This window comes from Engystomops pustulosus, chromosome 6 (assembly GCF_040894005.1).
Source record: "Engystomops pustulosus chromosome 6, aEngPut4.maternal, whole genome shotgun sequence".
Lineage (NCBI taxonomy): Eukaryota > Metazoa > Chordata > Amphibia > Anura > Leptodactylidae > Engystomops > Engystomops pustulosus.
The window spans coordinates 79115329-79141501 of record NC_092416.1 but is presented as its reverse complement, the minus strand read 5'-3'; the positions used below and the strand labels follow the sequence as shown (position 1 = coordinate 79141501).

The following is a 26173-nucleotide window of genomic DNA, read 5'->3' as shown; positions in this document are numbered from 1 at the left end:
AAAAAGGCCCAGTTTATTAACCCCTTAACGCTCTGCGCCGTGGCTCTATGGTTCAGAGGTATAAGGGATGTATGAAGAGGGCTCACGGGCTGTGTCCTCTTCATACAAAGGTGGGGGTTTTTGCATTTTGCAGAAAACCCCCACCGCTAATAACCGCGGTCGGTGCTTGCACCGATCGCGGCTATTAACCATGTGATTGCCGCCGGCGTTTAAAAACCGGTTGGAGCGATCTGACTATCTAGGGTTAATGTACCCTAGATGGTCTAAAAAATAGTGAAAAAAAAAAGAAAAAAAAAGTTTAAAAAATAAAAAAAAATTAATAAAATATTAAAAATTCAAATCACCCCCCTTTCCCTAGAACGGATATAAAACATAATAAACAGTAAAAATCACAAACATATTAGGTATCGCCGCGTCCCAAAATGCCCGATCTATCAAAATATAAAAACGGTTACAGGCGGCGGTGACCTCCGAGGCGGGAAATGGCGCCCAAATGTCCGAAATGCGACTTTTACACCTTTTTACATAACATAAAAAATGAAATAAAAAATAATCAAAATGTCACACAGACCTCAAAATGATAGCAATGAAAACGTCGCCTCATTTCGGAAAAAATGACCCCTCACACATCTCCGTGCGCCAAAGTATGAAAAAGTTATTAGCGTCAGAAGATGGCAAAAATTTTTTTTCTTTTTTGTACACATTCGTTTAATTTTTGAAAATGTATTAAAACACAATAAAACCTATATAAATTTGGTATCACCGCGATCGCACCGAACCAAAGAATAAAGTGGGCGTGTTATTTGGAGCGAAGAGTTAAAGTCGTAAAAACTGAGCCCACAAGAACGTGACGCACGTGCTGGTTTTTCTTTCAATTTTTCCACATTTGGAATTTTTTTTCAGCTTCGCAATACACGGCATGTTAAAATAAATAACATTACAGGAAAGTAAAATTTGTTACGCACAAAATAAGCCCTCACACAGGTCTGTACACGTAAAAATGAAAAAGTTATGGATTTTTGAAGTTGGAGAGCGAGAAATGAGCCGAAAAACCCTGCGTCGTTAAGGGGCTAAGCGGGTTGTGGCTGGTACCTTCTATCCACCTCCTAACCTTCTGTGTATTATAGAAGGTTGTTTGATATAAGAACCACACACAGCCCAAACTGCTTTTTATTGATCCTTCATTTGTGGTTTTATTCTGCAGACCCATGGATGATGTGAAGCCTCCATTAACATTCAATGAGATCTCAGCCAGTTTCTTCACCCTGTTGCTGGATATTTTGTTGGTGGAGGGCCCATCCAGTCTCATGCTGGTAAGAGTCAGTTGTCAGACCTCTTTCAGTTTTATGGCCTATAGCGGGTTACTGATTTCACAGTACCCATAGCTCATGTAGTGTTTAATGTTTAGGCTTTTATATCGAAATCATAGACTGCCTTTTCTTTAAGAAATTTAATTTTTAGGAATTGATGCAAAAACTCTAACTTTTAATTAAATATTGATCAAAGGTTCCGTTAGCCTTGATAAGCCTTGCACGTTAGACACAGCGAAAGAACGGAGGAGGGGACTTTTTCCTTCGTCTTTCCTTTGATTTAGCATGCTCCTCAAATTCCTTGATGCAGAGATTAGGATTGTCAGCCATGTTACCACTATGTCTTCCCTCAGTTCCGTTTGGCCTACTAGTTTTTATGTTCACTTGAAACACACGTTACGTCTTATGCACATTGGTCTACATGGGCACTTTAAGCTTCCCATTAAGCCCTGTAGTTTCAATTCGGTGAGACTTATTGATGATGATGTTCTGTTTTGCAGTTGGAGGATAAGGTGTCGCATTGGCAGTCTTCACCCGCTAGCACTCTGAACAGCTGGTTCTCTGCCACCTCTAACTGGTGCGAGTTGGTCCATTCTGCTCTCCTTTATCTTGGTGGGGACAATAAAGGTGAGACAGAATCTCTGAGCTCCAGTTATCTACAAAACTGTATATTGTGGAACAGTTCACTGAATTTTACTATGTTTAGGAACATTATCTGGTTTCACTCCATATGTGGAATTCAAGGAGAAAACCCAGCAATGGAGATGCATTGGTAAGTTACTGATGATTCCTGCCTGATTCCTCCCCTACATTACTATGAATTAAGCTCTGCTATTCTTTGTTTAGGTCACCCCAGTGACTCTGAGAAGGAGCTTGTGGCTTTATTCCATCTCTGGTTGGAGACAAAGGATCATATATTATCTAAGGTGAGATGAGTGATGAGGTGCTTATAGCATCAATATAAATGAAGTTTGTGAGTTGTCATTCTGTTATTTGCCCCCTGAAGCTGGCATGCTCCCCTTAATGCCATTGTGTCTTCCCCCTACAATTGTGACATTATCTATCTCCGATTCCTTATACAGGAGAATGAAGAAATTGCTGACACTGGAATGCCGGTCCCTAGAGTGTAAGTAATGCGGACTCTTCTTGCACTTTTGATCACAGATTAGTTGGTTATGGGGAATTCCAATGTATATTTATATTCAGATCTTTTACTATGTATTCTAGGAGAACTGATTACATTGTGCGCCCCAGTTCTGGGGATGAGAAGCGAATCTTCCAGGAGCAGGTAATTCTTTGGGTGAATGAACAAGCAATTTGCTCTGTCTATTAAGCTTCTCTTTAGTGTGTTACTGCTTTTGTATTCCTTTTTTTTTCTCCGCTATCCCTTCTACTCCTTTATGTGGTGTTTGACTTGTCACTTTTATACTTTAATTTATCTATGGTCTTCATCTTAATCCTTCCCCTCAGGAGCGACACCGTTATCTTCAGCCTCATAAAGCCTTCACTTTCCGCATGCATGGCTTTGAGTCAGTCGTAGGTCCTGTGAAGGGTGTTTTTGACAAGGAGACCTCACTGAACAAAGCACGAGAGCATTCCCTCCTTCGCTCTGATCGTCCTGCTTATGTCACAATCCTGTCTCTTGGTGAGTTTTTATGTTTCTTGATAATAAGTAGAAACATTCAGGCACATATACTATTACTGTTGATAATTTAGAGTATTATACTGAGCCAGATTCATTCTAGATATCGGTTTATACACAACTGACAGATGTTTACATCTATGAAGAATCTGTAGAGGCTTACTAGGGTTCTGGAAGCTGCACTCCAGAGCATAGACCGTCTTATCTCAGATACTGACCTGTTTTTGTTTCCCTTCATCCTCCTGTACACCTCTACCTGCTCATCTGTCTACTCTTTTCCTATGCCACCTCACAAACAATATCGTGCACATGCCCAGTATGTTGCAGTGCTAGTTGGCTGTGAGTGTCATGCACATGTGAAAAGCATTCTCAGTTTGGCGAGTGCACTGGAAGGCTCGGATTCAGTGGGGGAAGTTATCATGGATTGTACGCATGACCAGTAATTATTTTCTCCCCCTTCGCTACCCTCAAGCCAAGTGGGTGGAGAGGGGTGGGGCTCTCGTCACAGAAGATGTGCTATAGCTTGTTTTAGGATCCTGCCGCATACAGTAGCAGAATTTTTACACCAGGTAGGACCTATCATAGAATTAATCTGGCCGCATAATATATAAAAGGACCAGGGCTTATTGGTATGTTGGGCGCATCACAACTGTGGAGGTGAGGGGGGTGTTGCAATTGGCGCATGATTCTCTCAATTGTGAAAAAATCCCCACCATGCGTAAATGTCTCATGGTCACTTTTTTTTTTTCTTACATGGTGTCCCACATGACGGCACATTCTATGTATCATGCAGGTTGTAAAAGTATTTTAGAATTGACTAAAACACTTAACTGTTGTGTACTGCATTTTAGTCTGTTTTGGTGTAATTGCTCTTTTTATCTACCAGTGCGAGATGCTGCTGCCCGACTTCCAAACGGAGAAGGGACCCGTGCTGAAATTTGTGAGCTGCTCAAAGACTCCCAGTTCCTTGCGCCAGACGTCACTAGTGCTCAGGTGAGTTGCTCTGTGTGAGCTGCTGGGACCAAGTAACCTGAGCAGTTTATGATGTCCAGTTCAGATCTGCAGAGAATTTGCTTCCACTTATGATGGATTTTAATAGTAGGGGGTGAAGAATATGGACATCATCATGCCCTTGGTGGTTACAATCAATCCTCTCTATCTGATTCTGGGTACAATTGTATTGGATGATCTGAATATATGTAACATGCAATTTTTAGAAGACTGGATGATTATTTCCATGTGTTCATGTTATCTCTTCTACTTTTGGTCATTAGGTTAACACTGTGGTGAGTGGTGCTCTGGACAGACTCCACTATGAAAAGGATCCTTGTGTGAAATACGATATTGGGCGCAAGCTCTGGATCTACCTTCACAGAGACCGCAGTGAGGAGGAGTTTGGTAAGAACTTAATCAGATTTTTCTTAAAATTTCTTGGAGCTATCCTAGACTATACCTTCTTTTTTGGGTTATTTTTCAGAGAGGATACACCAGGCTCAGGCAGCAGCAGCCAAAGCCAAGAAAGCTCTGCAGCAGAAGCCAAAGACTCCATCAAAGATTGTACGTTGCATCTTAGAATATTATAACTGTGTCATTCCCGAGGTCATTTAGAAAAGGTTTGAAATGTTCTGCCTCTCAAAACTGCAACATGTCAATTTTTGCTGGGAAGGGCTGAAGCATAAATCTGCAGCCCGCCCCCCCCCTCCCCCCCCAAAAAAATGAGAATGGGTGTTTTTAATAGCCCATGTATGTGACAGATAATCTCCAAGGTGCAGCAGCATAAATGCATATCCTAAACAGCGGTGCATAAGCTCCCATGTTACTTTCCATGTTAGAAGATGATTGTATTGCAGTATATTGTATCAGCAATTGGAACTTCCTAGTGTAAAATAAACTGTAAAATAAAAGTTAACCCTTTCACGACCCTTGACAAAATAGCACGTCAGAGGTCGGCCGCGGGTGCATGGAGAGTGCTCACGGGCGGCGCCCATGACAGCTTTGGGTCTTCCGAAGACCCGAGTCTCTCTAGTTTTAATGCTTTCATTACAATGTGCTATCAGCACATTGTAATGAATAATGAGGAAAATCCCCATAAACTGCCACCAGTATATGGTAGGATCGATCACACAACCTAGGGTTAAAGTACCCTAGGGAGTCTGAAAAATGGTAAAAGTAAAAATTAAAAAAAAAGTTAAAAAAAAAAATTATAATAAAAACTAAAAATTCTAACCATCCCCCTTTCCTTAGAACGGATATAAATATAAATAAACAGTGAAAATCACAAACACATTGGGTATCGCTGCATCCGAAAATGCCTGATCTATCAAAACATAATAACGTTTTTTGCTGCGCTTAACCCCGTAATGGAAAATAGCACCCAAAGATCGAAAATGGCACTTTTTTGCCATTTTGAAAAACAAAACAATTAATAAAAAGTGATCAAAAGGTCGTACAGTTCTAAAAATGGTAGCATTGAAAACTTCTTCAGAAGTCGCAAAAAATTACACCACCCACAACTCTGTACACTGACGTATAAAAAACTGTTATTAGCGCCAGAAATGGCAAAATAAAAAAAAAAATCTCCACGAGTTTTTAATTTTTGTAAACGTAAGAATACATTATAAAACCTAATACAAATTTGGTATCCCCATAATCGCACCGAGCTAAAGAATAAAGTAGACATGTTATTTGTGGTGCACGTGGAAAGCCTTAAATTCCAAGCCCACAATAAAACTCTGCAAATGCGGTTTTTCACCAATTTGACAGCATTTTAATTTTTTTTTTTCCCGCTTCTCAGTACACGGCATGGGATATTCAATACCATCACAATGAAGTGCAATTTGTTACGCAGAAAACAAGCCATCATAGAGCTCTTTACGTTCAAAAATATATAATTTTTTTTTTTTTTAATTGTGGGAGTGAAAAATAAAAATAAAAAAACAAAGGGAGAGGTCCATTTATATATGCATTCTCCTTTGTCTAGAATGCATATATAAATGATCAAATTGAATCATAACCTTGTTAGGTATCCTTGCAACTCCATCCTTTTTTTTTCAACATTCGACACCCATAAATTAAAAAAAGGCATGGAAGAGGTTACTGCATCTGAGGATTATCCAAACTGATACAAACACTTGGCTGAGAGTTGTATGTTATATGTGTGGTGTTACAGGCCCTGCATGGGAATAAGAAAATTGAATGAAAATATGATAAACTGAAATACTTGAAATTTACTTATAAAACTTAAAAATAATACTTTTGGGTCTTGCAGTCAGATATTCCTATAAGATTGAATACACTTATATCATAATACACAATAAGAATGAATAAGCGAATATCAAACTTGTGACAGATACATTTTCTAAGGCAGCAGGTAGATTGATGGGTCAATATCCTTAGTAGCTTCTTTTCAATTATTTATTTTTAATGTGTTTATTTCTTAATCAGAAGTCAGGAAACAAGGAATTTTCATTGAAGAGCGGTGGTACACCAGAACCGGGGCCACTTACCCTGAGTGAGTGCAGCATGCCTCCAACCCCTGGAACCCCCAGCACACCAACTACCCCAGCACTTCCACCAACACCACTGTCTCCATCCACATCTGCAGCCATCAGCAAAATCGTTGCTAGCAGCGTCCCAGACCCCTCGAAATCCAGTCAGAGGTAAAACCCTTGAACCTCTCAGAGTGATTGATGCCTCTTCCTTTTTCCATGATTAGAGTTGACGTTTTTTTTGTCTCTTGCACAGCGTTCTTCTGGTGTCTTCACCAACCATGCCTCAACTTAGCACATTGTTGACTCCTGTGACCAGCCAGGTGACCACTGTGACTCCTGGACCTGTAAGAACCACCTCTCCAGCAATCCCCCAAGTGCGAATTGTGACAGCTCCTGCTACAGTCACTGCTGCTCCCCCACCTTCTATTGTGTCTCAGCCACTTTCTCCAGCAGTGTCTCACATTAGATTGCCGGTAACATCATCTGCCGCCAAAGGGATAACGCAGGTAAGTGAGAGCCAGATCATGGAAAGCATTACAGGGTTGTAATAAAATTGTAAGTGGAATTGTGACATTTTAAAAATTGATGTACGTTTTAAAATGTCACAATAAAAAATTAGTTTTATTATACCAAGATTTTATGCTGGATTCCTCACCATATCGAATGCCAACTTATTTACAGTGATTTGCAGCACTTTGCACTATTTGGAGGTTTAACTTCAGGTTGTGGTTCGTTTTTTAAATATGAAATGCTAAGCACTGTCTCTTTAAATATAGGTTGTCACAATGCCAGTTAAGACTCAGCCGTCTGCTGCTGTTCCTCATCCTGGGACTTCACTGACCACTCACGCGGGTATAACTGTGACAACTTTGGCCACGTCTACTGTAGTTGCTTCCAAGCCAGTGGTGAGTTCTCCTGCTGGCCCTGCTCCAACCATCCTGCAGAGCATCACTGGCCAAAGCATCCTCAAACAGGTAATGAGCACCGCTCAATAATGGAATTATTATGTCTCTTTCTGTGTGAACTTTAATTGGTCTCCATCTCTTAAAGAAACTTTGCATAAATCCACAGTACAAGTGAATAGAAGAAACTTTTTGTAATAGCTTCTTTTCCCTCTTACTTTGGCTGTTATCCTCTTCTTTCTCACTAATAAAACTATATTAAAGGGCTTTTGGAGATATAATACATACAGTAGATACATAACACAAATGATGGTCTCGCAGGACCCCACATAACGGAGAAGAAAAAAATCATATACGTACACTGCACTAAGAATTATGCAAAGTTTGCCAAAAAGTGAGGTATGCTTTAAGGTTTTTTTTATTGCAGTTTCTCCATTGAAGACAAAAGAACTGAATGCACTATGTGCGTAGGTTTGCCTTATATTCCATATGCTACAGAGGAGATATTGGGTGTAAACACGGCCATAGTTTAGAACTACTTGTGAAGTCCTAAAAATTAATGTCCAACTATTTAAAGGGGTTGTGTTGCTATTGATATTTATTTGCTTCGTAGCACAGGGACTTCTGAGTTTCGGCTGCACCCTAAACTGATGCTATAGAAATCAGTGGAGGATAGAATAAAGCTCCATTGAATTTTATGGGACTTGCACTCAGTTAACAGTCCGAAGACCCTGGAAGCATAAATCAGATGAAGGGGTACTTACGAACCCCCATTCGGCTGATTGTGTGTGTGTGGGGGGGGTCTTGGCTGTTAAACCCACAGATAACGGGATAAATATTGTTAATGACATCCCTATGATATTTATTACAGGCGGTCCCCTACTTAAGGACCCCGACTTACAGACAACCCATAGTTACAGACGGACCCCTCTGCCCGGTGAAGCTCTCTGGATGCTTTACTATAGTCCCAGGCTGCAATGATCAGCTGTAATGTGTCTGTAATGAAGCTTTATTGATAATCCTTGGTCCAATTACAGCTAAAATTTTGAAACTCCAATTGTCACTGGGACAAAAGAAAAAAAATTTGTCTAGAACTTCAATTATAAAATATACAGATTCGACTTACATACAAATTCAACTTAAGAACAAACCTCCGGACCCTATCTTGTATGTAACCCGGGGACTGACTGTATATGACTATTGTTAATTATATGACATTACCTAGCGACACCTGTGGAATATGCAGACTGTTCAAAATTTATTTTTTTCACCACAAGGTGGCACTGTCTGGACAACTTGGCATGAAATCCCAGTCGGCCTCAAGTCTTCCACTTTCAACCACCAATCTCCGCATACAAGGCAAGGATGTGTTGCGTCTTCCTCCATCTTCCATCACTACCGATTCTAAGGGTCAGACAATTTTACGCATCACACCGGACATGATGGCCACATTGGCCAAGTCCCAGGTTACAGCCGTGAAGTTGTCACAAGAACTTTTTTCTGCCACCCCAGGAACCAGCTCCAGCAAAGGACTTCTGCAAATGACCCCCAACCCCTCTTCCCCTTCACCCCCTGCTCCTGCTACCATCAAAGTCACCCCAGAGGTTAAATCGGCAGAGGCAAGCAGCTCTAGTTTTAGATTGATGCCTGCTCTCGGAGTATCTCTAGCTGATCAAAAAACTAAAGCTGCATCCAATACTGACACAAAAGCTGCCACCACCATACGTATTGTACAAGGACTTGGTGTTGTTCCTCCAAAGGCTGCAGCCTCTCAGAGTATTACTGTAACTGCCAAACCAGTACCTGTTGGGTCTCCCTCTGTGATCAGTCCTGTTCACACGGCTGCAACTGTAAGCCTAACGCCTGTGACCGGCACTGGAACAAAACCGCCATCGACCGTAGTCCCTGTTGGAGCAGCAGCAGCTACCGTACGTCAGATTCCAGTCACACAGCAGGTGAGAACACTGATACAGGGGTCTCTGGATCAAGGATTTATAGAGTGTATGTTCTTGGGGGCTGGGATGAGGATGGTAGACATCATCAAGTTCTCCTTGGCTCAGGTATTTAAACTTTTTATGTCCCAGTTTCCTAAGCTCATGTTAATCCAAGAGGTATTGTAGAAAGTTGGAGATCTGCAGCTTATACATGGCATTACATCTTGTACTCATATCCATTTTAACAAGAAGGCCAAAATGGGTGAAGCTCTGCTCTGGGAACATAGTAAATATTTTTAGGTTTGTGGTGATGCCACAGACTACACCAAGGCTCCAGAATTATTTATGTGCCCTATCTAAGATTCTGGCTTCTTACACAGTCAGAGGTATAGAGAAGTGATAGGCAGATTTGGTTCCGAGAATCCATGGTATGAGATTTTGAATAGTGTAACAACCTTTGTCTAGCAGGGCCCAATGACTCACCCAAGTCAACCTGCTATGTATAATTTACAAAAAGCTGTCAAACAAAAGGGGTCCATCATTCACTTCACTACACACCAGAAAAATTGTGAGACTTAAAGGGAACCTGTCACCAGGGACCTCATTTTCACTACAGACAGGTTGCAGAAGCCCTTCACACCTGCAGTGTGCCTTTTCTAAGCATTTGCATTACAATATATTTATGTGTTATAACTTACCTGGCACCCTAAAAGAATCCCCTGTTAAGTCACAGGGGTTGGGCTTTGGTTTGGATGCATTTAAAAAAAACACATGACTTGTCTGTACTAATTACTCCTCAGCTCTTGGCCCCATCCTATGTGCTCCCGTACAGCTCCTCCCTCCTGCGAGGGGCTGAAAGCCAAGGAGTAAGTCACATGTTGTTTTTTGAAATACATCCAAACCAAAGACAACCCCTGTGACTTGACAGAGAATTTTGTCAGGGTGCCAGGTAAGTTATAACACTCAGATTGTAATGGGAATAGGCATATTTGCACTGCAAGTGTGATGGGCTTCTGCAACCTGTTTTTAGTGAAAATTAGGTCCCTGGTTACAGGTTCTTTTTAAAAACTCTATTACAGTGATGGCTAACCTATGGCACTGGTGCCAGAGGTGGCACTTGGAGCCCTTTCTGTGGGCACTCAGGCCATCACCAGAGATGACTCCAGGTATCTTCCTGCAGTCCCAGACAGCTCAGGACTTGCTCTGCACAGAGGTATTTTAAAGTGACAGCTGTACCTGGGACTATTTTCTGCTTTATTGGTGTCCTCAGGGGCCGGTATCAATGAAAACTGTGACACAGAAGGGAGTATAAATCACAAATTAAATTTCTGTGTTGGCACTTTGCGATAAATAAGCAGGTCTTTGTTGAAGTTTGGGCACCCGGCCTCTAAAAGGTTTGCCATCACTGCTCTATTAGATTAATTTGTATGCATTAAAATAACATATAGCACCCAGGAACAAACAGTGTCAAAACTCTCTATCACAAAAGTGCTTATTTAACAGGACCATACATACTGGGGCGCTACAATAGTATCTAAGACAGCTGCCTGCTGGCACCATGCAAATTGTAAGGAAAAACATGGTCTTGTGGTAATTGCTGTTACGTCCAATTAGATCCTCGGTCCTGTGGGTGAGGTGTTGGTGTGGGCTAACGGATGGATTGGGTTATCCTTTAATCTTATGGTACACCATACATGAAGATAGAGCTATACAAGGGCAGTCCCACAGACTATACCCTACAAATAAACACCCCGCATCCGCCACCCACCGCATCCAGGTTCTGATTGGACGTAACAGCAATTATGGTAAGATCATGTTTTTCCTGGTGCCAGCAGGCAGCTGTCTTAGATACCAGTGATCTGGTATGTACTGTCCTTATAAATAAAACCTTATAACACGACAGTGCTAAAGTTTTTTTTCCTGGGTGTTATTTTAATGCATACAAATTAAACTAATTGCGTTTTTAAGTTTCACAATTTTGTTGGTTTAGTGCAATGAACAGTTAATCAAAGCACCATTTTTTTGAGAAATTAGTTAGATCCAACTCTAGCAGCAGCAGATGGAAGCCTAAAATGGCCTGAGCCTGACCTTTTCTGATACCCAGGAATTATTCATCTTTATATACTTGACTGTATTCTAAGTGAATTGTAGCAATTCTTAGCACACATTTTCCTCTTACCTGCTGCACTTCTCTCTCTTTTGGTTTTGCTGTTGTATACTGAGATAATTCTGGATATGACATGGTGTCAAGTGTGTGAGCGCTTATACTCTGCCACATTCAGTCCATTTGAACACGGTGCAAGGAGGACAACTAGCAGCACCATGGTTAACTGTGATGCTGTAAGTCACTACCATCTCAAACTGTAGTCAGATTTTTCAATACTTGACAGCAGTGCCACAAGGACCATAGCAGCATAGATATAGTGCTCCCTGCTCCCTGCACTTCAAACTGGGGAATATGGCTGGTACATGGCCAGTGACAATAAGCCCAATTGGACAGTCCCTTTTTCTCTTTGTTGCACTCTTTTTGTTCATTTTTGGTTGATCTCACTGAAAAAGGGGCATCTATTTGAACTTAAAAAAAATAATAATTATGTGTTCCACACTTGTTTAGAAACAAATATACAGCAAATACAAAAATCCTGATTTATTCTTATAAATTTATTTTCTCTTTTTTAGGGAAAGCTACCAGCGAGGATAACGGTGCCACTCTCTGTGCTCAGTCAGCCCATGAAAGGGAAGAGTGTTGTGGCTGCGCCAATCATCAAAGGCAATTTAGGAGCAAAGTAAGTGTCGTCTGGACCCATGAACGCCATGGCTGCATATTGATGCCAGTGAAATGTAGAATACTGAATGTGATTTAGGAAATGTCACATGGCTTTGCTACAGCTTGGGGGTTAGTTACCGTGGTCTCTGCTATAATTCAGTGGGGATCAATGGTTTGGATATTTTGCTTTATTGGAGTTAAAGGGGTTGTCCACTCAGCAAATAATTGATATGGTTTGCGTAGTGAAAAGTTGTACAATCTTCAAATATACTTTCTGTATCAATTCCTCACAGTTTTCTAGATCTCTGCTTGCTGTCATGTTATAGAAAGCTTCTGTGTTTACTTCCAGTGGATAGAAATCTGTCTATTGTCATGTGATGGACACTTACAGAGTAATCAGAGCCGTGTGATACTATTGGCTTGTGTACCTGTGTGTCCATCACATGACCATGGACTGATTTCTATCCACTGCAATTAAACATAGAAGCAGAGATCTGTATAAATTCCTCACGGTTTTTTAGAAATTATATTGAAAAATTGTATAACTTTGCCTTACACAAACAATATCAAATATTTACTGAAAGTGGACGACCCCTTTAAAAATGCAAATTTTTCCTCCAGACGGTTGTTGTTATAGGAGCAACTAAAGTGCTGTGCAGGGAAATGCAGACTGATCTCTTGCTTTGTCTCTCTATAGTATAAGTGGACTTGGACGAAATATAATCCTGACCACTGTGCCAGCGGGGACCAAGCTCATAGCTGGTAACAAACCTGTTAGTTTTCTGACCACTCAGCAACTACAACAGCTCCAGCAGCAGGGACAGGCCACGCAGGTAAGTGCAAACTATATTCCATGCAAGTTGCTAAATGTTATATGATTTGTGGTTTTGGATGGATATTTTACCTGTTTCCACTTCATAAAAGCATATTATTGTATTTTAATATTAAATATTTTATTCTAGTCTACTGGTAATGAGATTATCTTATTGTTGGACAATACATTATGCACATTTATAAATGAAGATTTTGCATTATTGAATTGCACCTCTGGGGAAATGAGGTTCCTAACTGATTATGAGATGAGGGGTCCCAAGTTACACTGATATTTCTTAGAACCTCCAATTTTTTTTTAATTTTTCTTTTTTTTTAAATTTTGTGTTTTGAAAGTGGTAAAAATGTATTTCCCTTTTCTGTCCCCCAGGTGCGTATACAAACTGTCCCTGCCACACATCTGCAACAAGCTTCCTCTCCTGCAGCTTCCAAGGCTGTGTCCACTGTTGTAGTAACCACCACCCCTCCTCCAAAGCCAACAACAGATCCTCAATGAGTGTAAAACACCTGGATAATATCAACCGGATCGAACCATCTTTGCTCTGAATAACATTACAAAGTGAGCTGTAGAAAGAATGTCAGCTCTGTGGTCCGACAGATCTGACCGCACAGCCTCACAGATGAGCAATGACTGGTGAAGCTCCTTGTAAGAATGCACATAGATTGAAGAGTCCATGGCTTTTACCAGAAACTGTCCAAAGTGGCAGATGTAATTTGTGTTTGGACTTGAATGTTTTTATGCTGTAACAGCAAAAGGTAAAAAAATAATATATATGTATTTGCCTTTTGCTTCTAAATGTAAAATATATTTAAGAATCAAAGTGAGTGGTGGTATACTGTGAAAGGAGCGCTATGTGATTAACGCATAGGGAACCATGCAGCCATGGCATTGTACTGGCTGGGACCAGTCACTGTGTGGAAGACCGCTAACATTTGGTATGTCACCTGTCTCTGTTCTCTTCTTGTACAATTTTGTAGGGAAATTTAATATTCCTATTTTTGGACTTTGCTATTTCTTTCCTGGTGTGGCCATGATAGCACCCATTGAAGTAGGGTTTCCTTGAACATATTTATAGTGAAGTAGCATTTTGTTGTCCTAATGATCCTCATGTGAACCTAGCCAGGTTTCTTAAGCCTTTGATCCGAGTCATGTGAGAGTAACCCCATTAGCAGTGACACCAAGCTTGCTAAAAAGACCTGATATTCCATGGATATAAGGCCTGGCCAGTTCACACCTGCATCTATTTCATTACATTTTTAGATTTAAAAAAAAGACTTTTGTCCAACATAGGTTGATGCCACACATGGCGTTTTGAAACAGTTTTTGGTCCGTTTTTAAGCAATCTGTTAAACGCATGTGTTTTTTAACCCCTTAACGACTTGGCCTTTTTTAGTTTTTTCACTTCCATTTTTCACTCCCCACCTTCAAAAATCTAACTTTTTTATTTTTCCACATAAAGAGCTCTGTTATGGCTTATTTTCTGCGTAACAAATTGCACTTCGTAGTGATGGTATTTAATATTCCATGGTGCGTACTGGGAAGCTGGAAAAAAATTCCAAATGCAGTGAAAATGGTGAAAAAACACATGTGCAACGTTTTCTTGTGGGCTTGGATTTTACAGCTTTCACCGTGCGCCCCAAATGACAGGTCTACTTTATTCTTTGGGTTGCTGCGATTATGTGGATACCAAATTTGTATAGGTTTTATAATGTTTTCATACATTTAAAAAAATTAAAACCTCCTGTACAAAAATTTTTTTTTTTATTTTGTCATCTTCTGGCGGCAATACTTTCATACTTTGGTGTACGGAGCTGTGGGTGGTGTCATTTTTTGCGACTTTTGATGGCGTTTTCATTGCTATCATTTTTAGGACTGTGCAACCTTTTGATCACTTTTTTTAAATTTTTTTATATTTTCCAAAATGGCAAAAAAATTTCATTTTTGAATTTGGACGCTATTTTCCGTTACGGGGTTAAACGCAGCGAACAACCGTTATTATATTTTGATAGATCGGACATTTTTGGACGCGGCGATACCTAATGTGTTTATGATTTTTACTGTTTATTAATATTAATATCAGTTCTAGGGAAAGGGGGGTGATTTGAATTTTTAGGGTTTTTTATTATAATTTTTTTTTTTAACTTTTTTTTTATTTTTACTATTTTTCAGACTTCCTATGGTACTTTAACCCTAGGTTGTCTGATCGATCCTACCATATACTGTCATACTGCAATATGGCAGTATATGGGGATTTTACTCCTCAGTCATTACAATGTGCTGATAGCACAATGTAATGAATGTGTTAAAACAAGACATCTTCGGGCCTCCGTGAGACCCGAAGCTGTCATGGCAACGGATCACCGCTCCCCGTGACGTCATCGGGGAGCGATGATCCGCGGCAAGCCGGCGGCGATCGCAGTGAAAGCACCCGCGAACGGTGCTAGCACCGATCGCGGGTGTTTCCGGTAAGCCTTTGCTGCAATATGCAGCAAAGACTTACCGGCTATGGAGAGGGCTCGGCCCGCGAGCCCTCTCCATGCACCCGGACCCGGTGCGCCGTACTAGTACGGCGCGCGTCGGGAAGGGGTTAAAAACGCATGCGTTTTTTGAAAACGCATCCGTTACTGACAGGTTTTCCGAATTTTGCGCAATTAAAAGCGGATGCATTTTCAAAAAACGCATGCATCTTTAAAAAAAATGGATGCGTTTTTTAACGGACTGCTTAAAAACGGACCAAAGACTGTTTCAAAACGCCATGAGTGGCATCACCCATAGACTTTTATGCACCTTCTGTTACGCATCTGTTATTATTACAGAAAAAAAAAGCGTCTGCTGCACTATTTATTCTGATAGTAACAGATTTTGCGTGAACTTAGCCGCAGAGATCATCAGAGAAAAGGTTTTGCTGTTCTTTAGAGTGGCATACCTTTTCTTTTTAATTTATTTTTAATTTGGTGAGCAAGATACAAATGATTTTTATCTTATTGATGTAAGAAATCTTTGATAGGAAAATGCAAATGGACTGGTTAAAGACTTAGTTGGAAATGTAAGCTGCTGATACAGATCCATTTCTTGATTATGTTTTTAACTGCCCTGATTACATGTTCTGTAGAACAAACTCTCAGGACCCTGATCTGATTTCGATTGTAAATAGAAAGGTGCAGTGGACCCCAAGATGGTTTTTAGCATAAAAGAGGGAAATCTAGAAATATTTCGGTCCCTACCCGAGGATGCTGGTATTTTATTGGTGTAGAAAGCATTGACAGATTCCCTTTTAAGGGTATCTACCACCAGGATGAAGGAATTGTATGCAAAGGAACCTGAAGGGCTGGAACCTCCTCAGGCTCATTTGCAGATAGTTTTTCTTCCTGGCGGTACATTTCCTTTATGGTTTGCAATTTAAAGCACAAACATGCAGACTACCAGCTCATCCATGTGGAACTTCCCAATGAAATAGTATAGTTTAACCCCTTAAGGACGCAGGGTTTTTCCGCTCATTTATCGCTCTCCAACTTCAAAAATCCATAACTTTTTCATTTTTACGTGTACAGACCTGTGTGAGGGCTTATTTTGTGCGTAACAAATTTTACTTTCCCGTAATGTTATTTATTTTAACATGCCGTGTACTGCGAAGCTGAAAAAAAATTCCAAATGTGGAAAAACTGAAAAAAAAAAACGTCACGTTCTTGTGGGCTCATTTTTTTCGGCTTTGACTGTGCACTCAAAATAACACCTCAGCTTTATTCTTTGGTTCGGTGCGATCGCGGTGATACCAAATTTATATAGGTTTTATTGTGTTTTAATACATTTTCAAAAATTAAAATGTGTACAAAAAAGAGAAATTTTTTTTGCCATCTTCTGACGCTAATAACTTTTTCATACTTTGGTGCACGGAGATGTGTGAGGGGTCATTTTTTGCGAAATGATGCAACGTTTTCATTGCTACCATTTCGAGGTCTGTGCGACATTTTGATCATTTTTTATTTCATTTTTTATGTGATGTAAAAAGGTGTAAAAGTGGCATTTCAGACATTTGGGCGCCATTTCCCGCCTCGGAGGTCACCGCCGGCCGTAACCGTTTTTATATTTTGATCGGGCGTTTTGGGACGCGGTGATACCTAATATGTTTGTGATTTTTACTGTTTATTATGTTTTATATCCGTTCTAGGGAAAGGGGGGTGATTTGAACTTTTAATATTCTATTAATTTTTTTTAATTTTTTAAACTTTTTTTTTTTTTTCTTTCACTTTTTTTTAGACCATCTAGGGTACATTAACCCTAGATGGTCAGATCGTTCCTACCATATACTGCAATACTTCTGTATTGCAATATATGGCATTTTTGCACACTATATGGATATGCAGAAGCCATGTATCCTCAGGTCAAACGAAGACCCGAGGCTACCATGGCAACCGATCGCCGCCCCCCGATAACCTTCGGGGGCGCGGCGATCGTAACAGAGATGGCGGCGCCCGCGCACCGCCGTCTTTTGAATGCCGCCGGCTACTTTGCAGTGAGGGTTTTCTGCAATATGCAAAAACCCCCACCTTTGTATGAAGAGGACTCAGCCCGTGAGCCCTCTTCATACACTTCTTATACTTCTGCACCGTAGAGCGTTAAGGGGTTAATGGTAATCCGGCTCACCATGGAAGAGAAACTATATTTTATAATTGTAACCCCACACAAATTTTTTTTGGACTCTGTGACAATTGGATTTTAAAACTTTTTTGGGTTGTTATAAGAACCAGGATCAACGAGAAATATAAGTTGCAGACACCTTTGATAACTCTTAGAGCCGATCATTGTAGCCTTGGACTAAACTACAGTAAATTACCAACATCCAGAGGGCTGTTTGTAACTAGGGGTTCATACGTTATTTGGGTGTTCTTAAGTAGGGGACTGTCTGTATAATGTAAGATTAAATTAAAAAATACCATTTTAACTCAGACAAAGACTACTCCGTGGTGAGCCCAGGTTATCATTGAACCATACCATTTCTATTTAAAGCATATCCTTTCCATCTACTCCACTCCTGAAGGATTTACCAAATTCAGTGTACAAATATTTGCACTCCTAAGTACTTTCCCTTATGGAATAATTTGGTTAGGTGACCAGTGAAAGAAAATTATGAATTAGATTACTCACCGGTAATTCTATTTCCGTTAGTCCACCATGACCTCTGCAGGGACTGGAAGAAGAGAGGTTAAAGGTTCCCCGCATCCTCCCGCCAGTGATTACAAAATAACCATGCTTGAGGAAGATGCAACCAGATTTATTAGTATGTGTAAGTCACATACACTTTTATCTGTAAAGAATAGAAAAAGAAAATTTTCAGAAGAAATGGGTGGAAATATCTAGGCCGTCATGGTGGACTAACGGAAATAGAATTACCGGTGAGCAATCTAATTCAGAAAGTCCTTTGATAGATGCAAGTCCAGCCTATAATGTTTAGAAAATGTAAAGGAGGAAGACCAAGTTGCCGCCCTGCAGATTTGGTCCAATGAGGCTCCCCTTTTCTCTGCCCTGGATGTTGACATGGCTCTGGTCGAGTGTGCTCTTATTCCTGGGGGAACTGGTATTTCCTGTAAATCGTAGCATGACGAGCATGACCATCTTGCAATGGTTGCCTTAGACGCCTTCCTCCCCTTGTTTTTCCCGTCCAGAGTATTCCATTTTAGTTCTCTCGCAGAAGAAGGGTTCCCACAGAAGGAGGGCAGAATAATCTCCTGATTCCTGTGGAAGTCAGAAAGCACCTTAGGGACAAAAGTTGGGTCCAGCGATGGCATGTGGTATTCTCCTTTGTTGCGAACAGGTCCACCTGAGGGTGACCCCATATGGAAGTTAGCTTTTGGAATACTTCTTCCTTTAAGCTCCACTCGTTCTGGAGAACTTTCTTCCTGCTGAGGAAATCCGCTTTTAGGGTCTCCGTACCTTTGAGGTGTGTTACCGAAATTGACAGGGCGTGGTCTTCTGCCCACGAAAATATTTGTTGGGTTAATGCACTCCGATAGAATGAGGAGGTGCTGGTGGGATAGGAGAGGGGTGTTTCTGCTGAGCGTTTCCCAAACCGCTCTTAGCTCCCGATTCTTCTTTGATCCAGACGCCCTGAGAGAAGTGGTGGGGCATAACTGCTCCCCAACCTGTCTGACTCGCATTTGTTTGGATGGAGATATGAGGACTGTTTGTCAAAAAGATTCCTCTTCTCAGGTTCTCTTCCCTTAACCACCACAACAGGTCTTTCTTGACGGCAGGGGGAATCAAAATTTTCCTGTCCAGGTCCTTTTGTTCCCTGTTCCAGGAATTTAAGATCCACCTCTGGAGAGTTCTGGTGTGGGCTTGGCACCAGGCCACCGAGGATATGCAGGCTGTTAAAGATCCCAGGATCTTCATGGCCTCTCTGATTGAGATTGTTGAACTTTTCCTGAATCTCTTCACCTGATCCTTGATGTGACTTCCTTTTTCCTGCGGAAGGCATGACATCTGATAATTTGAATTCAAATTTACACCCAGAAATTTTCTCACTGAATCTGGTAGGAGTTCTGATTTCTGATAGTTTACTATCCATCCCAACCTCTCTAGGGTCTCTATAGTGAGGTCTCTTGATAAGAGTAAAGTCTCTCTGTCTTGGCCAATGACAAGTAAATCGTCTAGGTATGGGACTATTAGTACATCCCGTAGCCTGAGGAAAGCCACCACCTCTGCCATCACCTTCGTAAAGGTTCTTGGGGCTGTGGATATTCCAAAGGGGAGTGCACAAAACTGGAAGTGTAGTGTCAACCCCACTGGAGACAGAACAGAGAACCTTAGGAATTTCTGTGAGAGGGTGTATAGGGATGTGATAGTACGCATCCTTTAAGTCTATGGTACACATAAAGCGTTTTTGTGAATAATGTGTGAGGCTGATCTTACCGACTCCATCCTGAATTTTCGGTAGATGATTAACTCGTTGAGACTTCTCAGGTTGATGATTAGTCGGTTTGTGCCGTTCGGTTTCTTCACCAAAAAGAGAGAAGAGTAAAATCCTAATTTTTCCTGGTCTTGAGGGACAGGAACAATTACACCTGATGATAATAAGGATGACACTTCTTGCCAAATTAAATTGTGAGATGTGGAAGAAATGGATGATGATGGTGGCATGTACTTTGTAGGAGGAAGTTTGCAGAAATTAATACTGTAACCGTGGTGTAATATCTCTAAGACCCAGGGATTTGAAGTGATTTTTGTCCATTTCTCCCTGAACCCTAGCAATCTTCCCCCTACCATGACATCATTGTTTTTCACCTCTATTTGTGTCTGTTGGGTTGGAGAAGAGAAAGCCTCTTCCCTTACCTCCTTTCGGGTAGCTCCAGCGTCCCCTTTTTCCTTTATGTCTGTACTGCTCTTTCTGGTTTTTGAAGTCACGAAAGGGCAGCTTCTTGGGTATAGATCTTTCAGGGAAGCCCTTCTTTTTGTCTGAAGCTCTCTCCAGTATCGTGTCCAGTTCAGAACCAAAAACAAACTCCCCTGAGAAAGGCAGGCTGCATAATTTTGGCTTTCGAACGGATATCTCCATTCCACTGCTTCAGCCACAGGGCTCTCCTTAGCTGAAAACCGAATTCCCTCAGCCGCAGAGTCTGCCAGGAAAGCTGTTGCTGATTTCAGCAACTGGAAATTCTCCAGAATTTCAGATCTTGGGGTCCCTTCCCTGATGTGGGACTCTAGTTCGTTTAACTAATACAGCAGGTTTCTTGCCACCGATGTGGCCGCTAAGTTAGATTTTAAATTAAGCATTGATGTTTCCCAGGCCTTCTTTAGGAGAGAATCTGATTTTCTATCCATCGGGTCCTTTAGCTGTGCTGCGTCCTCCAATGGAAGGTCAGTTTTCTTTACAATCTTTGTGACCTGAACATCCATCTTCGGACACGTATCCCAAATCTTGGACTCCTAAGGTTCAAACATGAGCCTTTTCCTAAAATTTTTGGAAACCAATTTTTTTTTCTGGTTCTCGCCATTCTTCCATGGCTCTTTTAACGTGTCATTCAGAAGAAAGACCCTCTGACGCTTTGCCTGGAACAGATGTCGTGTATCTACTATTTTCTGAGAATCCGTTGTATCATCCCCCTTTACAACAGAACATGAAGGAGTTTCGGAATCATTTCCTTCCTCTGATAGAGAGGACTCCGGCTCTATTCTGGGTCGTTTACTTGGCGGAGCCTTGGACATGGCTGCCGCCACAGAGGATATCACTTTCTCCTCAATGAACCCCTTTAATTCATCCAGGAAAGACGTTTTCTCTTCCCTCATGAAGTTGTCAATGCATGGCTTGGAAATTGGTTTTTTTATATGAATCCAACATAGAGTGAAAGCGCATGTTGCATTTCTTGCTAGTCTTATCCCCTTTATCCTCCTTGCCTTTACCCTTAGACCCCTGGTCTTTTTCCTAAAATGTAAGTGGAGGATAATAAGTAACCCGACACCTTTACTAAAGTAAAATAGCCCATTCCTGCACAAATGACCCCACTTACGGAAACCGGAGGATGCAGGTTTGCTTCGTCAGCCATAACAGAACCGGAGAAGCACAGCACAGTAGAAAAAACACTCAGCGTATCACACAGATCTTAGACCTTAGATCAACGTGACTAGCCCGCTTATGCTACCTGCTTTAAATACCTTATCGGGGAGCCCATCCCCCTTGCAGAGGTCACACGCAGGCGTCTCCGTTCCCAGGAGTGCTTTGCGGCCCAAACAACACAACTTCCGGTCGCGGCCGGAAGTCGTCACCAGACTTCAAGGGACGCTGGGAAGTGTAGTTTCTTCGGCGGCCAGTAACGCGGACCGGAGACATCAACAGGGAGGGCCGGAGCCGACCGAGAGCCCCAGTCCACTGGGATTTAGCCGAGGACGGACTACCCGTAAGTGAACTTATCATCCTTAATCACTGCAGGGGTGCAAAAATATTGTGGAGTGATACCATGCAGTGAATTAAAAAGCCATGCTTATGGTTTTATTTATTTTTCTCCCAGTGCTTATCTTTATTACTCTACATATGGGGGGGGGGGGCGGGTGATTCCACCTTCATATTTCTAACCTTGACTCAAAAAGACCTACATTGAACCCTGTGAGAGAGTTTTACTCTCACAGGGTTCAATGTAGGTCTTTTTGAGTCAAGGTTGTAATTTAGAAGGTGATTCCACCTTCGCATTTCTAAGCACAGGTTACAAAATAGGTTGGCCACCTCTTCTCAACATTTTAATATGGACCTAGCTTATGCTTTTTTGCCACGTACGTTGATTCTGTTAAGGAGACAACAAACGTTATCCTGATTCTACCCTTCTGGCCTAGGTGAAGCGGCTTCGGGAGACTCAACAATTTGTCTAGGTCCTCGTCAACTCAACATTATTAAATCTATAAAGGTGACTGCCAGAATACAAAAAGTAAGAAACTGAAAAGTCATAGGAGATCATTTATCTTATTTGTTTTACCATGTCTTTTTCTATCGGCTTCTTTGGTCATTTGTCATTCTCACTTCTTTCCATTTTCTAAGTTTTGCTTAGGTATGGTTTGTCTGGCATGTCTTGTGCCAAAAATGGTGCAAATATTAGACAATTTAAAAAGATAAATGTCATTTGCGACATTTAGAACATCTGGAATAGGAGGTAAATGTTACTTACTGACGATTAATGTCTGACGGACGTCGGTGCACGTTTCAAAAAACTTGAAAAAATTGCAATGCGCCAAAAATAGATAAATGACCCATATATACATTCATACAAACTTTTCTTAATCTAACAACAAAGTTCTAAGGAGTAAATCTAAAGACTTTTTTTTTTTTACTGTTCATAATAGAAGAACCATGACCTGTATTGCTTTCAATGAAAGTGGAAAAACACACTACAGGCTGATCCAACTTTGATCTAATGCCCTATAAACAAGTCAGGCTCAGTACTGTGTGTGGCCTCCATGTGCCTGTATGACCTCCCTACAACATCTCGGCATGCTCCTGATGAGGTTGTGGATGGTCTCCTGATTGATCTCCTCCCAGACCTGCAATGAAGCATAATTTATTGCAGAATCATTTAAAGGGGTTGTCCGAGTTTAGAAAAAAAAATACATGGCGCCCGGACCGGAGCGACAGCAGCGCTGGATACCGGAGGGCACCGGAAGGTAAGTACAGCTTTATTATTTTAGGCAGCCCGCTCCCGGCCACATTTATTTATTTATTTTAAACTGACAACCCCTTTAAGAAAACTTTTGAGCAGTTGGCTCATGTACAGGACTGTGTGCATGAGCCTTTTAGAAGTAAATGAGTATGTGTGCTCGTCAATAAATTATCCTTCCATCTGCCAAAATGTGCAATTTGGTTGAACCTTGGTGATTATACTATCTAATGGAGATTTTCTACCTAATCCTTCCTTTGGAGTATTTCTGTCCAGTGTCCCACTCCGACACTTATCTGTTTCTACTTCCGTGGATCCGTTATTAGGGATTTCTTGGAAAGGATAAATCGGACCTACTAGTAATTGGGTTTTAAGGAGTGGATCATAACAGCATTTAGAGACATATGACCGGAGTCAGCAATATAAATCAATTTTTCTTTATATCCAAATGTGAAAAGACATAAAACACCAGTACATCACCATATCTTCGGCAAACAGTGTCAATAGTCCATAAAATTGTAGCACGCTAGGAGATCATGGCTTTTCACTGAGCAACCGACGCCCGTATGGTCTAGTGTGACGTTTCGGAGGTGTGTCCTCCTTCCTCAGACATGCGTGATACTAGGTAGGTGGAGATTTAAATGCTTTCTTAATACTCATAGTTATACATAACTTATTATATAGCAAAATCTACATTAGATACCACTAACCTAGAAACGAAATACAACAGATATACATACTTACAAAAATACATTAAAATGACATTGTTCGTTCAGACCACGGGGCTGGACGGTGTCCAACGCTGTAATCCAGTAAACTTCACGCTGAAATAACTTTCTCTTAAGAGCGGTCTCTTCTTTTATTTCCACACTCTCTAGCACTAGCCATCTAAGATCACTGACATTATGTCTATACTCACGAAAGTGTCTGGCAACACCAGTCTCATGTTTAACCCTTTCACTGACGCTTTTAAGCTCCTCCTCCAGATCTATGTTCATTAAGTCTAGTTTTGATGGATCTTGTTGTTTGCCCTACATATGCCAAGCCGCACGGGCATTTTAACATATACACGACTGACTGAGTATTACAGGTAAAAAATCCTTTAATCTGTATTGGTGTCCCTTTCCTAGGGTGGTTAAAAGTGTCTCCTTTAATAATACCTGTACAATTTTGACAAGATAGGCAAGCAAATGTACCCTTTTTATTTGTAGCTAAGAACGTTTGTTGTGTTTTTTTCTTTACTGCGATGTCAGATCTGATTAACTCATTGGCGATCGAGCGCCCTTTCTTATAAATGAATTTTGGACAGCTTTTGAATAGTGATCCAAACTTCGGATCGTGGGTAAGTATAGGCCAGTGTTTGGTTATGGTCTTTTTAACCAAATGGGCATGTTTATCGAATTGGGATATATACGATATCCTCTCTTGGTTATTCTTAGGTTTAAATGACCTAACTTGGTCTCTGGATAGACGGGAAACTTCTATGCCAACTCTTTCTACTTCTTTTCTCGGATAGCCTCTCTGTACAAATTTTTTAACTAATTTTTCCATCTGAATCAGATATTCACTATCATTACTACAAATCCTGCGAGCTCTTATAAATTGCCCTTTCGGGATCCCTTTAAACGTCTGAGGGGCATGGTAGCTATCGTGTTTAAGCAGGTTATTTCGATCTGTTTCTTTAGTATATAGAGTAGTGGTGAATTGGTCTTGAAATTTCCTCACTTCAACATCTAAGTAATGAATTACTTGCTTATTTTTCTCTGCAGAAAATTTAATAAGGGGATGACATTGGTTCAGATATGTGATAAATTCTTCTAGACTTTGTTCAGACCCCTTCCATAACAGGCAGACATCGTCCACATATCTGGTCCACAGCCCAATAGATTCAGACCACTGGCTCTCATGTACAAATTCGTTCTCAAAAAAAGACATATAAATATTAGCATAACTCGGAGCCACAGGGGCCCCCATGGAGGATCCCTGTAGCTGCAAGTAAAATTCTTCTCCAAGTCTGAAATAATTCTTCTTAAGAATAACCTCCAATAACATCATAATAAATTTAATGTCTCTGTTGTTTAAAGACGGCTCCTTTTTCAGTGCTTCATGCACTGCTCCAGTTCCTTCGTCATAGGGTATATTAGTGTACAAGCTTTTAATATCTAATGTACATAACCATGTGACTTCAGCAGCATTCACTTCTTCTAGTTTAGTCAGGAACGTTTGTGTCTTTAAGACAGTTAGGCAACTTCGCAACAATCTTCTGTAAGAATGAGTCCACGTATATGGATAATGGTTGTAAAATAGAATTCACACTGGATACGATAGGGCGGCCAGGCGGGGGGTTTAACCCTTTATGTATCTTGGGTAACAAGTATAGAACGGGGACCCTGGGGGAATCGGATGACAGAGCTTTACTTATATTTTCCGTTATGCTACCCTCTAGGACGGCATCTTGTAGCATCTGATCGATATACTTCTTAAATTCTTTAGTAGGATCTTGGTCTAATTTCTGATAAACCACTGTGTCTGACAGTTGATTCAATGCCTCTTCATAATAATCTTGTTTGTTCATTATTACAGTGGCGCCTCCCTTATCCGCCTTCTTCACTATTATAGAAGGATCTTTTTTCAATGATGTTAACGCATTTCTTTCATCTTTAGATAAATTATTCGACACGTGGTTTCTACAAGAATCCCATTTGTTGGAAACTTCATCAACGACCATTTTTTCAAAGGTCGCCAAAAATGGAGAGGATATTTCGGGATCAAACGAACTTTTCTTTTTCAGTGCCAGGGGGATCGCGTTGTTTTTCTTATTTTGACCTTGAAAAAACATTTTTATCCTTAAGTTTCGACAAAATTTGTAAAAATCAACCAAAAAGTCAAATTGAGTGACGTCCTGAGTTGGGACAAACCCTAAACCTTTATTTATAACACGGTTCTCAATGGAAGATAATTCTCGAGTCGAGATATTCACAGCCAGTTCACTCATTTCTTCTTCTGCTTCAGTCTGGTGGTCATCCCCTTTGGGGTACCCCCGGTTGCACCGTCGCTTGATGTCTCCGTGTCGTTCACCCCATCTTCTTGACTTCCTAAAAAATCTTTAGATTTTTCACTTTTTTTCGTTCCAGTCTTGTTCTTTTTAGTATACTTAGT

General features: G+C 40.9%; 1 protein-coding gene across 3 annotated transcripts in view; it reads left to right on the top strand.

Annotated features, from left to right (window-relative positions):
- NFRKB (nuclear factor related to kappaB binding protein) overlaps positions 1-13698 on the top strand; it is a 54625-nt gene extending 40927 nt beyond the window's left edge. For all 3 annotated transcript variants that reach the window (XM_072156712.1, XM_072156713.1, XM_072156714.1), the window contains exons 10-26: positions 1205-1313; positions 1811-1937; positions 2017-2082; positions 2157-2236; positions 2393-2436; positions 2538-2598; positions 2781-2955; positions 3839-3945; positions 4227-4350; positions 4430-4509; positions 6397-6611; positions 6697-6949; positions 7220-7417; positions 8623-9300; positions 11959-12065; positions 12744-12879; positions 13248-13698. In XM_072156712.1, coding sequence (XP_072012813.1) covers positions 1205-1313; positions 1811-1937; positions 2017-2082; positions 2157-2236; positions 2393-2436; positions 2538-2598; positions 2781-2955; positions 3839-3945; positions 4227-4350; positions 4430-4509; positions 6397-6611; positions 6697-6949; positions 7220-7417; positions 8623-9300; positions 11959-12065; positions 12744-12879; positions 13248-13373 — 2686 coding nt within the window. In that variant the 3' untranslated portion in view covers positions 13374-13698. The remainder of the gene's footprint in view (positions 1-1204; positions 1314-1810; positions 1938-2016; positions 2083-2156; positions 2237-2392; positions 2437-2537; positions 2599-2780; positions 2956-3838; positions 3946-4226; positions 4351-4429; positions 4510-6396; positions 6612-6696; positions 6950-7219; positions 7418-8622; positions 9301-11958; positions 12066-12743; positions 12880-13247) is intronic.
- The last annotated feature ends 12475 nt before the right edge of the window (positions 13699-26173 follow it).